The 16,080-nt window shown below is 37.6% G+C and overlaps 1 protein-coding gene across 4 annotated transcripts in view; it reads left to right on the forward strand.

Annotated features, from left to right (window-relative positions):
- The window catches only part of DYM (dymeclin), a 395,506-nt gene that overhangs the window by 109,831 nt on the left and 269,595 nt on the right, over nt 1–16,080 (forward strand). For all 4 annotated transcript variants that reach the window (XM_032152347.2, XM_058438379.1, XM_032152351.2 and 1 more), the window contains exons 7-8: nt 5,777–5,902; nt 7,607–7,749. In XM_032152347.2, coding sequence (XP_032008238.1) covers nt 5,777–5,902; nt 7,607–7,749 — 269 coding nt within the window. The remainder of the gene's footprint in view (nt 1–5,776; nt 5,903–7,606; nt 7,750–16,080) is intronic.

Below are 16,080 nucleotides of genomic sequence, written 5' to 3' on the forward strand. Positions count from 1 at the left end.
TTGAAGCCTCAGCTGGGGGACGCCTTGCTTCCTAGGTCTCTCATCTGGCTATTGGCAAGATTCAGCTCCTCAAGGGTTGGACTGAGGACCTCAGTTCCTCACTGGCTGTTGATTGGAGGCCTCCGTTAGTTCTTTGCCACGTAGACCTCTCAGTATGTTAGCCTACAGCAAGGCAACTGGCCAGCAAACGGAAGAGCAAGAGGGACTACTCAACACACATCGTAGTTATTTTGTAAGCTGATCTCTCCAAAGTGACATAACTCTCACTTTTGTTGTATTCTGTGACGGGAGGGGATTACACAAGGGCATGAATAGCAGGAAGCAGACGTGATTGGGGTCATTTTAGAGGATGCCTGCTATATTCCTCAGACATATCTCTGTGGATTTTTCTTTGGCACATGCGCATGCACACGTGTGTGTCTGTGTGTCTGTGTGAATGGACATAGGTTCTCTAAAACTGACTATGCTGGTCAGTATTCCCATCAGCAGAGCATGAGGGTTTTTATATCACCACATGCCTGGCAACACATAATACATTCTCTAGGGCATAGGGACATATCACCTTGTTTCAGATTGCCTGTTTATATCTTTTGGGTTTTTTTTTCTAGCAGAGTTCCTGCCTTTTTATTGGTTGTTTGCAGGAGTTATTTGTAATAGTCTTGATATTAGTTTCGTGTTCTTCTTTCAGTCTATTATCTGCCTGTTAACTTTGTCCAGGGATTCATTTGCTGAGCAGTAATCTTTAATTCTGATGTAATTTAATGTGTAATTTTTGCTTTTGTGGTTTGTGTTCTTAGGCTTTTATTTAATAAGTCCTTTCTTGTGCTTATGTTACAAACTTATTGTACACTTCCTTCTGTCAACTTTAGTTTTATTCACATCTAAGTCATTAAGTCTTCTGTAGTAGGTCTTGAGTATGTTGTAAAGTGTAGGGATCTGTCATTATGAAATAAAAGAGGTGTTTCCCATTACCATCTTCTGTACAATGTGTTTTTCTCCATTGATTTGTGGAGTAATCTTTATTGTATATTATTTCCATATATACACAGGTCTGTCTTTGAATTATCAATTGGGGTCCTTTGGTTTACTTTTTGTACAAATACCATACTGTTTTTCTTACTACAGCTGTGTAGAGTGGCTTGATATCCAGTAGGGAAAGTACCCCTCTTCATTCTTTATTGTCAAGGTTGACTTGGCTATTTGTTTATTATTTCATAAAAGTGAGTCAATTTATGCAGTTCCTCAAAAAAGTCCAGTGAGAATTTTGGTTGTGATTCGTTGACTTTCTGTATTAATCTGGGTAGAATTATTATCTTCATAGTATTGTCATTCTGTTCAGATCATCCACTGTGTCCTTTTTAAATGTTTTTCTTCATAGATGTCCTATGAAGGACCAAAACATTTTATTCCAAACATTTTAGTTATTCTGGCAGTCTTGCAAAATGCTGTTTTGTTTTTGATAACCTACTATTGTTGGTTAGTGCTGCTAAGGAGAAATGCTATTTATTTATCTTTCAAAGTTTATCTTGTATCTGGCCTGGTTGGATTTTTAAATTTATTTGAATAGTTTCTTGATTTTTTAATAACTGTTTTAATCTCACTTCTCCAATATATACATACGTTTTCCATTTTATTAATTTCTCAACTCCCAGTTCGAGTCCCTTTGCTCCCACCCCTTTCTCCCACCTTCTTTTAATCTGTTTGATCAATATTGAATTTCTTATTTTCCTTCAAAACTACCAGACCTTTTTGTGGCTGCCTTTGTATGGTTTCTTCACTTTAATGCCCTTCCCCTTCTTTTTGTTCTTCCTCTGCTCAAATATCATCATCTTTGTGAAGCATTTCCCTTCTGCCCCAGGCAGAATTGGTTGCTGTTATCTCTGTGTTCCTAATACAGATAGCATATTCTTTCATGGGATTTGCCGGATTTCATAGTAATTTCTTTTTCTGTGTTTGATTATTCCGCTGACTCTTCACTAGGACCCCTCTCTTTCTTCTCTCCTTTTTGCTCCTTCCCCCTCAATCTCTTGTCACTGCTGTGATGTCCTCAATCTCTTGTCACTGCTGTGATTGGCTACGTTCTCAGGCAGGATCCATCAACAGAGAAAACCAGTAGCAGCTCTATCCATACTTGGTTTTTAGCACTCACAATCTCAGGAGAGAGTGCCTCTTTTCTGATAGTTCCAAAAGTGCTGGGAAGGATTTTGACAAGGACCATATTTATTGGTCAAACGTGGATCACCAGGAGGCAGAGTCGTGCCCCATCCAATCCACATGTATGGAGGGGAGGGAGGTTCTCAGCAGGACAAAAGGGCTGCTTTTGCCAGAAGAACAGTAGGTGGATGTTGGTCAGGCAAAATCAACAGAGGATAGCTGTAAGCCAGTCAATAACATTCTGGATCCTTCTTTCATGAAATTCCCTTTACATTTTTGTTGCAATGAATATTCCATTTGTGCTTATGAAAACATATTACCTGACCTCAGCATTCTTCTTCCTCTTTGCTATTCTAAGTTATATATGCCTTGTAGGCTATGCTGATGGATCTATTAAGGACGGTATTCGATAAGTTTCCAGTCAACTAAAGATCCCTCCATCTTTCCATTTACTTATCCATTGAGTACCCATTATATACTAGAGTTGAGAATATAAACAACAGCATAAATGAAAGGTTCTCTAGCTAGAGTCTCATATATTCTAGTAAGAAAGATTTGTAAGTAATTGCCACTCATACTTCAGGTTTTAAATGCCACTTTTTAAGAGACGCTTTCTTTTGATCCCATAGTTAATATCCGAGTGTCCTGCAATCCTCTCGTTATTGTTCTTTTCCTTTATAGTCCTTTTTGGAGTGATTATTATTTGATTTTTCTTTTTTCCACTAAACTGTAGGCTTCATAAATGCAGGAGCCTTGTCTATTTGTTGATGGATATGTCCCCAATATGTAGCATAATGCCTGTCTAGACATAGTAAGAATAAATTTTTAATCAATATTTGTTGAACAACATATGAGCAAAAATACTGTGTGATAAGCAATTTGATATTATTTATTTTTCTGGGCCTACGGAAGACACACATGGTTCTATTTAGGAATTTGGGGAAATGGGTTTTTAGCTTGGAGTGAGTGACTCTTATTGTCATGTTGCTTCAGTATTCTTATGTGCTGGAAGCTTTCCTTACCTCCCAGCATCAAACCCTCTACTCTTCATTCTTCTACATTTATAGAATTCCGTGGTAAGAGAGGATGATCCAAGGTTAACACTTTTTTTGTTCTCTCACTTCTGATTGTGTTTGGCCCAGTTAATTTTGAAGGAGAACAACACTTTTTTCTAAATACATATTCTTTCCCTAAGGTTATTAGATCTAGTAATTATTAGTAGTCATAGATTTTAGTTTAAACAAAACTAAAACAATTTAGTAAAACAATTTGTTTCTAGATCTGAGGCATACAGTAAGATGTTAAATTGTAAACCACCACAGCTGATTCTTTATTATTGATGCAATGACAAAATACATTTGCAGTCTGGCACGATGGCTCATGCCTGTAATCTCAGCACTTTGGGGGGCCCCAGGCAGGCAGATCACCTGAGCACAGGAGTTCCAGATCAGCCTGGGCAACATGATAAAATGCCCTCTCTATAAAAAAGACAAAAATTAGCTGGGCATGGTGGTGTCTGCCTGTAGTCCCAGCTACTCGAGAGGCTAAGGCAGGAGGATCACTTGAGCCTGGGAGGTGGAAGTTGCAGTGAGCCAAGATCGTGCCACTAGGTGTCAGCCTAGGTGACAGACACAGGCCCTGTTTCCAAAAAGAAAGAAAAAAAAAGACAGAATACGTTTGCAAATGTATTGGACGTAGTCATCCATCTGCCTATCTAAATAGGCTCTAACTCACAGCCAAGTATTTGTTACATCAGGATTTGGCTTTAAACTCTGACCCAAGTGAAAAGCCTAGCCAGGTGACTATTGAGTATGGATTCCAGACAGGCGTGGGCTATGTTATGAATGAATGATTATTGTGATACAAAATTTTTGGGAGTTCTGAGCACCCAAATCAAATCATCATTAGTAAATCATAACATGACATGAAACATCAAGTTTGTCTTTCATTCAATTCATGAAAGAAGAACAAATACAAGAATTGCTTTATTTTATTTTTTTAATTTTTAATTTTTATTTTTTGAGACAGTCTCACTCTGTTGCCCAGGCTGGAGTGCAGTGGTATAATCTCGGCTCACTGCAACCTCCACCTTCTGGGTTCAAGCGATTCTACTGCCTCAGCCTCCTGAGTAGCTGGGATTACAGGTATGCACCACCATGCCCAAGAATTGCTTTTTACAGGTTAATTTTTACAACAGTGATTATGGAAATTTCAGGAAAGAGATTGTTCTACAATACTTTAAAAGTCAGATTTCTGAGTAGAGCTGAGCTTTATTCAACATGTAATAAGGCTAATTGCACGGGTCTGTTGTGTTTTTCTTTTTCCTATGTGTCATTTTTAAATACATTTTTTTCTTTCTTTATTTTGTGTTTTTGAGACGGAGTTTCGCTCTTATCGCCAAGGCTGGAGTGCAATGGCACAATCTCGGCTCACTGCAACTTCGGCCTCCCAGGTTCAAGCCATTCTCCTGCCTCAGCCTCCCGAGTAGCTGGCATTACAGGTGCCCGCCACCATGCCCGGCTAATTTTTTGTATTTTTAGTAGAGATGGGGTTTCACCATGTTGGCCAGACTGGTTTCAAACTCCTGACCTCAGGTGATCCACCCTCTTTGGCCTCCCAAAGTGCTGGGATTACAGGCGTGAGCCACCGAGCCTGGCGTTTTAAACATATTTCTATCAATAATAACTCCTTAAGATATCTGGTAGAATTTAAATTTTTCCAGTTCTAGAATCAAGTCATCATTAATTTGTTTAATGAGCTTTCATTTAAGTAGGTGTTAAGTATTTTTCTTTGTTTTTCATAATTATTTCATTTTTATAAAAATATTTTAGTATTCTTTTGGTGCTATTGCTCTTTTTGCTGTGTTGTTGAGGTTTCTACTTCCTTGGTCTTAACATGTTCTCCATTATAATCCTGTTTAAACTTTTGCAGTAACTGGAAATTTCTGGATGCCTTTATTCCTCTGTGTGCTTTCTGTTCAGCCGAATCTTTTTATTTGATCTAAGACTTGTTTCTCAAAGGGATTTATGATCTTGAGAGGACAGAGTAACCCTTCATAATCAAAATATGCTTAATAAAACAGGAATAACTTGTTTACTGTTAATATTTTGCTGAACATGCAAAGTTGACCTTGAGAAAGGTAGGCACTAGAGACACAAGATCTAGGGTATGTTGTTGTTCTGACTGTAAAGTGATCGTCAACATGAAAAGGCATTGTTTTCTTCCCTACGCCCTACCCTCTCTTCAGCTTTGCAATCTGAGTATTTGTCTCTGTATTATCACTAAACAGAAATGAACGTAGAGGTCTAGAGTGGATCTTCAAAACAGAACACTGCTGGTAACTATTTCCATTATACACAAATAGACTTGTCATTTAATAGGAGATGGGAACTGGAAAATAGGGAAATAAAGGGATAACTAACCCAAATACACCAGCTAACGACAGGGAAGGAGTTTAATATTTTTGCTTGACTTAATTTTTATATTAAACGTATTAATATTTTTCAGTAACCTGAAAATACTGAATATTTAGATTTGAGTTTTTAAAGGTACAGTTCATTTAGAAAAGAATAGTGTCTTAATCTTCCAAAGTGATTATTACTCTGTTTTTCTTCCATTTCAGAGATATTACATATGAAATATCAGTAGAAGCTGTATCAACAATGGTCGTTTTCCTTTCCTGCCAACTCTTCCACAAAGAAGTTTTGCGACAGAGCATCAGCCACAAGTATTTGATGCGAGGTCCATGGTATGTTTCTACTTTAAGTATGTCTAGTTTTTTCATTGTATAAATCTGTTTTTCCAGTCTTGTCCTCTTACCTGAGTATCGTCCCATATCTCCAACCAGGTGTTTCCTCTATTCGTTCTATTGTCTCTTTAAACCCAGTGCATAGGGAACCACATTCGGCTTTCCTGTGCCATATACCCATCCTCCCTGTTCTTCCTGTCCCCTAGCTTCATTACCTTCTCCAGTGGTTGCTTCGTAGAATTGAAACTTTGAAATCATCTTTTTCTTCTGTCTCCTTCGTTCTCTCTATGTTTAAGCAGTCAAGTCATATTTGTTATTCAGATTATTTTTGCATCTTCCTCTTCTCAGCAGTCCCTTTGAAACAACTGTGATCTATGCCCCCTCACTCTCTTTGGACTTCTCCAACAATCTCTTTGCTGACTATTCCTACTTCTTTGAGCCTGCAAATATTTGCTGTGTGCTAACCATGTGTCACGCATGTTAGACTGTGGGGCTATGCTCTTGAGCAGAAGCTTACGATCTCCTAGAGGGTGTGGATGCAAATAACCAACACACATGCACATACCTGACCTTGTATTAACATAATCTTCACAAAACTTTAAAAATGTAAAACACATCCAAATAAAGTACCTTTGAGGAAAGTTCTCAGGTAGTGGGGAGCTTTGTCTTCTTCATATTCTTTTTGCTACCCTGATTATTCCTGTGGCATGTATGTTCTTTGAACATATTTGAAAATCACTGAGGGAAAGGACCTGGGCTTTGGAGTCAGAGGTTTGCATTGGAACCCTCTCTGACAGAGACACTCAGAATGACACTCAGAATGACCATGGTTTGAAGTAGTGCTGGCATCGTGGGACTGTGTGCATCTTTGCTAAAACAAGATTGTGAACTTCATTCCTTATAGTGCCAGAGTATTCACGTTGCTTTTTAAAAATAGACATAGAGGGTGTTAGTGTTCTTATTTTCTAAGTAAGGTTTTTATAGTATCATTGTGGTGCTAAATATTTAAACCGTAATATGTTCTTTACTTATTTTTGTGGTTCATCTTGGAAACCGTATTTAAAAAGCTCAATAGTATGTTAAAGAATCTGTTAAAAAGTTTACTCTAGATTGCAGGAATTAGTTTAATACCAATTGAATAATTGAATAAGTTTGTACTTAAAAAGTATAGTCCTATTGTTATTTTTAAATTCTTACTTTTTTCTACTGATTCTTTATTACTACTTCCCTTCAATTGCCAGATAATGTGTTATGCACTAAATTTATAATAGCTCACAGTGTTATACAGAATATAGATAAAGTAACTGAAGTTCAAGAGTTCAAGTGGGCTGGGCACGGTGGCTCACGCCTGAAATCTCAGCACTTTGGGAGGCCGAGGCGGGAGGATCGCTTGAGTTTAGGAGTTTGAGACCAGCCTGGGCAACATAGTGAGACCTTGTCTCTCCCTGCTGCAGAAAAAAAGGATTTAAGTAATTTGATCAATATCTTATGATGTGATAAGAGGAAAAGCAAGGATTAAGCCTCAAAATTGCTCTCAAAGCCCATGGTCTTCACTGTTGTGTGCAGTGCTCAATTTCTGTGAGTTGTGCCAGTAGCCCTTTTATATTAACAGATAGTGTTAATGGCAGAATTATTTCTGTATTGTTATTCAGAATTAGATGACTCCCATAAATATGAGTTTGATTTTTTTTCCTTTTTGTGTAGTCTTCCATATACCAGCAAACTTGTGAAGACCTTATTATATAACTTTATCAGACAAGAAAAGCCACCTCCTCCAGGAGCCCATGTTTTCCCTCAGCAGTCGGATGGGGGAGGACTGCTTTATGGACTTGCATCAGGAGTAGCAAGTAAGTTTTATCAGATTTTTTTCAATTCTTTGGTGCACATACATTTTATCTATTTAGGCATAAGAAATTCTGTTTGCTTGGCTGCCGCCATTAATAGTTACATTGAATTTGTGCAGCTGGTTAAATGTGAAAACAAAGTAATTAAAATATTAATCGTTCTGTTTTGTGCAGTGATTTATGTAAAATGTATGCAAATAATGAATAGATTACCTACAAAACATCGTTTTTCAGGAAGAATGTTTACACATAAATATGCGTATTGCATGAATTGTAGCTGTATAGTAAAAATAAAATTAAGCATTTGAAAACTTATAACACTACTTGTGTTATAAGAGGAAATCTATTTTAGGTTATTTTAGGGTATTTTTTGGTTAGGATTTCATGTGACTAATTAGGTGCAGTTTTCCTATTACACTAAGTGCTTTATTCAGTGACAATTGAATATTTTGCAGAATTTTGTAATAAGCTGTGAAATGGCACAAACTTGAGTTTTGTTTGATTGGGTGCAAATTTCTTAAGTGAAGAAAGCTCTTCCCTACCTTACAGTAAGTCCTCATTTCTGCTTCACTTCACAGTTTTCGGACTACAGACACTAGAAGTAAGAGAGTAGTTCTGGTGGAGGGCCTGGGTCATGTGAAGTTATGTAAATGAAACTTCCTAGAGTGACACTTTGGTACTTGTGAGGTCTGCCTGGGAGCTCCTTACTCCTCCTAAACCTGCAGCATGTCCTCTCCTTAATCACGTAGGACAGAGTCAAATGGAACACATTTCCACAGCTGCATTATGGCTGTGGCATGCTCTACACTCCAGCTGGACATCAGTTTGATATGAAAAGGTAGCACTGTGATAACTTACTAGTGTTGGGAGCTTCTTTGGATTCAGAGGCCTCTTCAAAAGGCAGTAGACTTGGTCTGTTAATTGACAGAAATCAGTGAACCAGACTTTCTTAGATTTGCCTTCCTTTGATTTCTTTTAATATTATGAATCGAGTCACACTTGTGATCACTTCTGCCTTTGGTGCTGAGCAGCCTGCCAAGAGTGCCACACCTGCATAGGTTCTTTGAGTTACTCCTATCCAGTTTCCTCATTATTTCAGGGGCTTTTTGTGTCCCATGGAAAGGCTTAATTGATCTATTACTGTTTTCTTTTTTAAAAATCATTAAACTGGTACAAGTATTTAAAAGCTGAATATTTCCCAATATTCCAATATGGTTAGAGGTTTTTTTGGTGTGGCAGAGATAGTATAAGCCTGTAAGTGCTTTGTTCAAAACAATGGCAATACTTGGCAATTTTTTTAAAAAGTAAACATAGATTTGTGTACAGTTTTTGGGTTTTCTTTCAGTTATGTGTCATATCAAAGGGAACCCAGTATTGTATGTGGTGTCATTAGTGTGCCAGGTGCCAAAAAACATGAATTTAACTTTAGATCTTTTCCTAACTAGATAGCAGGAAGGAAGCCCCTTAATTTTCCTAGCTCTCAGTTTCCTTGTCTATCTAATTAGAAGGTGGGTTGAGATGGTGATTTCTGAGATTATTACTACATATCTTTCTATGGTCTTTTTTTCCTCACCATTTTAAAATTTAATATTCAGTTAAGTGCATTAAAATAGATTTATGGTTTTTAGTGTGCTAGATAGTCACAAGACATTTTACATAGCTTTCTTCCTAAATCTTTATAAAACTATTCATGTAAAGGTATAAATCAAGATGGAGGAATTATGGATTCATTATTTCATGATATGTGTGACTCAAAGGATTATAAAAAAACAACAAAAGGACATTCTCCTAAAAAGCACAGCTGTGTTCTGTGGGCAAAATGAAATGTAAAAACGATCACAGTCATGTAATTTTAAGTTAATCCACATTCCAGGAAAGTCAATCAAGTTGCCAGGATTTGACTTAAGTTGTGTGATCACTTCTGATGATCTTTTGGTTGGTAGTTAAAGGATTCCCTTACTTTACTATTGGCTTGAGAAAATATGATTTGGAAGTTCCTCACTGAAAAAAATTATATTCCAAAGCCAAATGTAAATTATAAACTCGTTTGGATTATATTCATTTTTGTTGGGATTGAAGTTTTCCTGGATATAGCAAGCATTTCTTTTCATAGCAGTGTGTGCATTGTATGTGTTGCTTACATTATTTCCTTTGAAACAGAGTGCCTTGTTGTAAAAAACCTTACCGTTCCGGAGTGAAATTTATTGTCACTGACAGGGCAGGAGGAGAATCCTTGTACGGGAACTGCGGCTGGATGAGTAGTGAACCACTTGCTTGGACCCTCCTATGAGTCAGGCAAGGCCTTCTGCAGTTTCTTCTCATTTACTTTTACAGATGTGTTTTTGGTTATCTTTTTGTTTGTTTCTGAGACTCTGTGAAAGAGTCTGTTACTTTGTTGCATCTTGATACTCTCCTTTTGCTTTCTTCTTCTTTTTTTAAATTATACTTTTTCTAGGGTACAGGTGCACAACGTGCAGGTTTGTTACATATGTATATATGTGCCATGTTGGTTTGCTGCACCTGTTAACTCGTCATTTACATTAGGTATTTCTCCCAACGCTATCCCTCCCCACTCCCCCCACCCCACAACAGGCCCCAGTGTGTGATGTTCCCCGCCCTGTGTCCAAGTCTTCTCATTGTTCAGCTCCCACCTATGAGTGAGAACATGCGGTGTTTGGTTTTCTGTCCTTGCAATAGTTTGCTCAGAATGATGGTTTCCAGCTTCATCCATGTCCCTACAAAGGACATGAACTCATCCTTTTTTATGGCTGCATAATATTCCATGGTGTATATGTACCACATTTTCTTAATCCAGTCTATCACTGATGGACATTTGGGTTAGTTCCAAGTCTTTGCTATTGTGAATAGTTGCCACAATAAACATATGTGTGCATATGTCTTTATACTAGCATGATTTATAATCCTTTGGGTATATATCCAGTAACGGGATGGCTGGGTCAAATGGTGTTTCTAGTTCTAGCTCCCTGAGGAATCGCCACACTGTGTTCCACAATGGTTGAACTAGTTTACAGTCCCACCAACAGTGTAAAAGTGTTCCTATTTCTCCACATCCTCTCCAGCACCTGTTGTTTCCTGACTTTTCAACGATTGCCATTCTAACTAGTGTGAGATGGTATCTCATTGTGGTTTTGATTTGCATTTCTCTGATGACCAGTAATGACAAGCATTTTTTCATGCGCCTGTTGGCTGCATAAATGTCTTCTTTTGAGAAGTGTCTGTTCGTATCCTTTGCCCACTTTTTGATGGGGTTGTTTGATTTTTTTCTTGTAAATTTGTTTAAGTTCTTTGTAGATTGTGGATATTAGCCCTTTGTCAGATGGGTAGATTGCAAAAATTTTCTCCCATTCTGTAGGTTGCCTGTTCACTCTGATGGTAGTTTCTTTTGCTGTGCAGGTGCTCTCTTTTTTCATGCCTTTACTAGGATAGAACAGTAGCTTGGAGTCCTCCTTGCTTCTCTCTCTGGCTCTTTATTTTCTGCCCATTCATCCATTGAAGACCGTCTTGAGTTCCACCTTCTCCATGAAGACTTCCTTTGCTCTCCTGGCTAGATGCGATCTTTTCCTGTAACGCTTTACCACTATACCACTCTGCTTTGTAGTAACTTATGTACATGCATCATTCTCCCTGTGTTGACTCCACATACAATAAAATGAGAACTAATGTTTATATAATATGAGTTTACAGTGCCACTTTTTGAGCATCTCATTTATTCTCATAATATGCTCATCTATCTGAAATAGATGGTTTTAATTTTTTAATGATGGATGAAGAGATTTTCCTGGTTAATATGTTATTTTGTCTAAGATTACATAGGAAAGAGATGATGTTGGCTCGTTAACTTAAGTAAGCTCAGTTCATCAGACCCCGACCCTTTGCTGTTTTTGCCTTTTGTTATTGTGATCACCCAAGTCCTGAGGGCGTAAGCTCCTTGAGTTGTGTGGGTGTCCCCTGCAGTATCCAGCAGAGCGCCACACAACATCTGTGGACTGTAGTGAATACTGGTGTGCAATTAAATGCCAAAAGCTAATACTCAAGATAGATGTGAACTCAGTTGTAATAATGATGTCTGTCATTTGCTGAATGCCTTCTGTTTGCCAGGCACTGTGGTAGCTACTTTACATACCTGATTTCATTTATTCTTTATTTTTCTTTTCTAACATTTTATTACAGAAAATTTCAAGGTTGTATAGAGTAGATGCCAGGTGCGGTGGCTCATGCCCGTAATCCCAGTGCTTTGAGAGGCTGAGGTGTGTGGATCGCTTGAGCTCAGGAGTTTGAGAACAGCCTGGGCAACATAGTGAGACACCACCTCTATAAAAAACACAAAAATTAGCTGGACGTGGTGGTGCGCACCTGTAGACCCAGCTACTTAGGAGTCTGAAGTGGGAAGTTTGCTTGAGTCTGGAAGGTCGAGGCTGCAGTGAGCTGTGATCACGCCACCGCACTCCAGCCTGAGTGACAGAGACTCTGTCTCAAAAACAAAAAAACACAAAAACAAAACAAAACCCTAAAGATATACAGAGTAGAGAGAATGGTAGAATGAACTCCCATCTACCCACAACCCCTGTTCAAGAATGATCAACAATCTTTTTTTCCCATTTATCTGCATTCTCCTACTTAAAAAAAAAATTTATTTTGAAATAAGTTCACACATATAGAAAAGTCCCCAAAATAAAAATATCACAAAAAACTATATGTAACTTTATCCAGATTGATTTATTGTTAACGTTTTATCCCATTTGTTGTGTTGTTTTTTTCTCCTCCTCTGTCTCATTCTGTACATTCTTCTCTCTCTCTCCCCCTTTCTCTTTCTCTCCCCACCTGCCCACACACACACAGTTTTTTTTAACCGTTTGAGGATAAGTTACATGCATCGTAATATCCCTTTACTCCTAAATACTTTAATGTGTATTTCCTGAAAGAGGATATTGCTTATGCTACCACAGTATACTTGATGCTTCAGTAAATTTAGCATCCAACTGTCCTTAAAAGCCATTTGCTTCTACGTCAATACAAATAAGAAAATGGATATTTTCCTCTGTTTTTAAAGTCTCCTTTATTGAGTATAGCGTTGTTTGTATTTTACTTAAGTTGAATTTTTACAATTAGGTATTCTTGTAACCACTCTGCTATCAATTTATCTATCTTAGACTAAAAGCCCCATGAGGCAGGATCCACCTCTCTTCCTTCTGTTTATTATTGGCACTGCAGTACTCAGTGAGTGCTTGATTGGCATTCAATCAGAATGTAATAAATAACTGGAGGAATTACTAATACCTTTTAATTACCACTAGTAAGTTTTTAAAATTAGTGTAATAGAAATTAACTTATAGATTTTAGGTTTTTTTTTTTTTTTAAGCTTTTTCAAATGTGTCAAGTGTGGTTTATTTCAGTCACTGGAAGCGATTAGAATGAATTATATATTAATATATTTGTGTTGTGTTATATCTATACTAGGTGCAAGCAAACCTGTATTCGTAATTTTCCAGTACAAGAAAAAATTGTTTCCTTTCTGTTTAGTTTAACTATTCTTCTAATATGCTGACAAAATGGAAAAAGAATCAATTGATATATTACTTTACTAATTAGAAGAGGGTGTTGCAGTTTTAATTAACGTGGTATTTTTAAATGAACTTTTTACTGAATCATAGAATTTCAGAACCACCTGGCATACTTAAAAAAAATAAATATGCGTTGTAGTTAGAACTTGGAATTTCTGATTCATTAGACATGAGGTGGGACCTGGTAATTCGCACCTTCAGTAATTATTCTAGGTGATTCTGATGTATCCGAGTCATCTCAGCACCACTGATTAATGCATCCTCCTTTCCAGTTCCTGAATCTCTTCTACTGTGGGCCTTTCATGGCATGTGGTTGAGCCAGTACTGCTAACTACTGAGGAAATGTATTGTTTCGAGGCAGCTTATAATGGATTTAACAGACCCCTCCTCATGTATTACCTTGGTTTCTATTCTTAGTGTGCTCTGTTGCTGACGAGGTCCAGTTTTCAGGATAAATCTGACAATGAGTGCAGTACTCTTAACATGGAATAAATAAATTGGAACTCTAACTTACCTGATTCTGGACTCTGCGTTTAAAAAATTAATCTAAATGCACACTAACTCTTTTGGTGCTAATATTCAGTTATTAATAAATTTTTTGCCTATTTTATCATCTAAGCCTTTTCCAGATCTGTAGTTTTTATGTCCTATCTTCCTCTTTCAAACTTTATATATAAAGGTATGGCTCTCTGTGTAGCTCAGTGAGATTCAATTTTGTTAGGTGTGTGGCCCATAATTACAGCCAAGATTTGCTCTTATTTTCAGCTCCAGATCATCATTAAACCTATATTTTGGGGCTTTTTGCTTTTCTTCAGGATTGTGTCCTTGGTACCATATTGAGAGAGGAGTAGCACATTTTAATTCTTGTGTGGAGAGCAGAGTGTTTCTGTAGATGTCACATGTAAAATAACAACAAAAGTGAATGTAACTAGGGATTTTTTTGACTGTTTTTTATAGAAGAGATTTCATTTGCTGGAAGCCTGGTAAAGATTTGCTGTGAGGTCAGTAGCCTGGGTTTTCCAGGCAACAGACTTTAGAGTTAATAAGGAATAAGGATTCCCTATAGTTTCCCCTGTGTTTTAGGACTTACAAACAGGAATCTTTGCAAAACTGGAGCTAGTAGTACACCTGGTGATGGGAGGTGCCTGGGAGCCTCTTAGGGGTTCAGATCCCCCCAATATCTCACCCTGGATTATTATTATCCCGGGACCTCTCAGATGCCTTTTCTCATCTCCCACTTCTGGACATCTTGGTGGCTAAGGGTGGGTTCTAGAGCCTGATAATCAGAATCAGAAGATTTGGGATAGAGTCATAGCTCAGCATGACTTTACCAAGTTCTCCAGCATTTAAAATCTCATTACCTGATGTGTAATGCTGATAAATATGAGACCATTTGAACAGAGTTATTGTGAGGAATAAGTGAGATATTATATACAAAATAGAAAATTATACAACATCTATTCTCATGTAAATAACTGTTTTTGTTTTCTGCCCTGAAGCTGTGCTGGTGCTTATTAGTTAAAATAGAAAGAAAGAAAATAAATTTAATTAGAACAACAGCTAATGATCAGAAAATCCTGGACAAATTTATATAAGACAATTTAAAAATTTAAGAACTTTGAATCTTTTTGGTCTGCTCAAATTTGAAATTTATGTTAAAAATATTTTTGAAAAACTGACAAAAGTGAATATGCCAGCCATGTTTTCTCCAACTGGCTTTTCATTTTATGTGGTGCAAAATTTGGCCAATAACAGTTAAAAAAGGAAAATTTGATTGTTAAACAGATATTGCCCACAAGAGATTTCTCCTTGCTTCCTAAGTGAACTTGCCTTGACAACAATCACTATGGTACCATTTCTTATTGACTAATTTATCTAAAAGGTTATTATATTTGCTTTTTTGACAGTTTGTTTATAAAATTTGCCAATTAAAGATTTTCATAAAGAAAATATTTGATGCGGGCTCAACTGGAATTACAATAAATATTTCAAATATTTCAAACTAATCAGTGATATCAGTATTATGGGTAGCCTTAGGTATAGTCAGTAAGGCAGTTAATAGTTAATTCTTTAATCTACAAGCACATCACTCTGCCGTGTTAAAGATTTTTTTTTTTTTTGAGACAGAGCCTATCTAGCTCTGTCACTCAGGCTGGAGTACAGTGGCATGATGTAAGCTCACTGCAACCTCCGCCTCCCAGGCTCCAGCGATTGTCGTGACTCACCTGCCTGAGTAGCTGGGATTACAGGCACCTGCCGCCACTCCTAATTTTTTGTATTTTTACTAGAGACAGGATTTCACCATGTTGGCCAGGCTGGTCTTGAACTCCTGACCTCAAGTGATCTGCCCGCCTTGGTGCTGGAATTACAGGCATCAGCCATCATGCCCATCCGTTAAAGATGTTTTATAAAGCGAGTGACTGAACACCCCTACTTCCATAATTTGTTATGTTATGGGACAGGATGTTAGATGGTAAAGTATTGTCTTATCTTGGGCTGCTGTAACAAAATACCATAGGCTGGATGTCTTGAACAACAGAAATGTATTTCTCACAGTTCTAGAAGCTGGGAAGTCAGAGATCCAGGTGCCAGGAGATTCACTTCTTGATGTAGAACCCTATTCCTGACTTGCAGATGTCCACCTTCTTGCTGTGTCCTCACAGGGCAGGGAAAGGAAGCTCTGGTCTTTTCTTATGAGGGCATTAAGCCCATCATGGGGGCTCCACTCTCACGATCTCATCTAAGCCTAATC

This window comes from Hylobates moloch, unplaced genomic scaffold, assembly GCF_009828535.3.
Source record: "Hylobates moloch isolate HMO894 unplaced genomic scaffold, HMol_V3 SCAFFOLD_5, whole genome shotgun sequence".
Classification (NCBI taxonomy): Eukaryota; Metazoa; Chordata; class Mammalia; order Primates; family Hylobatidae; genus Hylobates; species Hylobates moloch.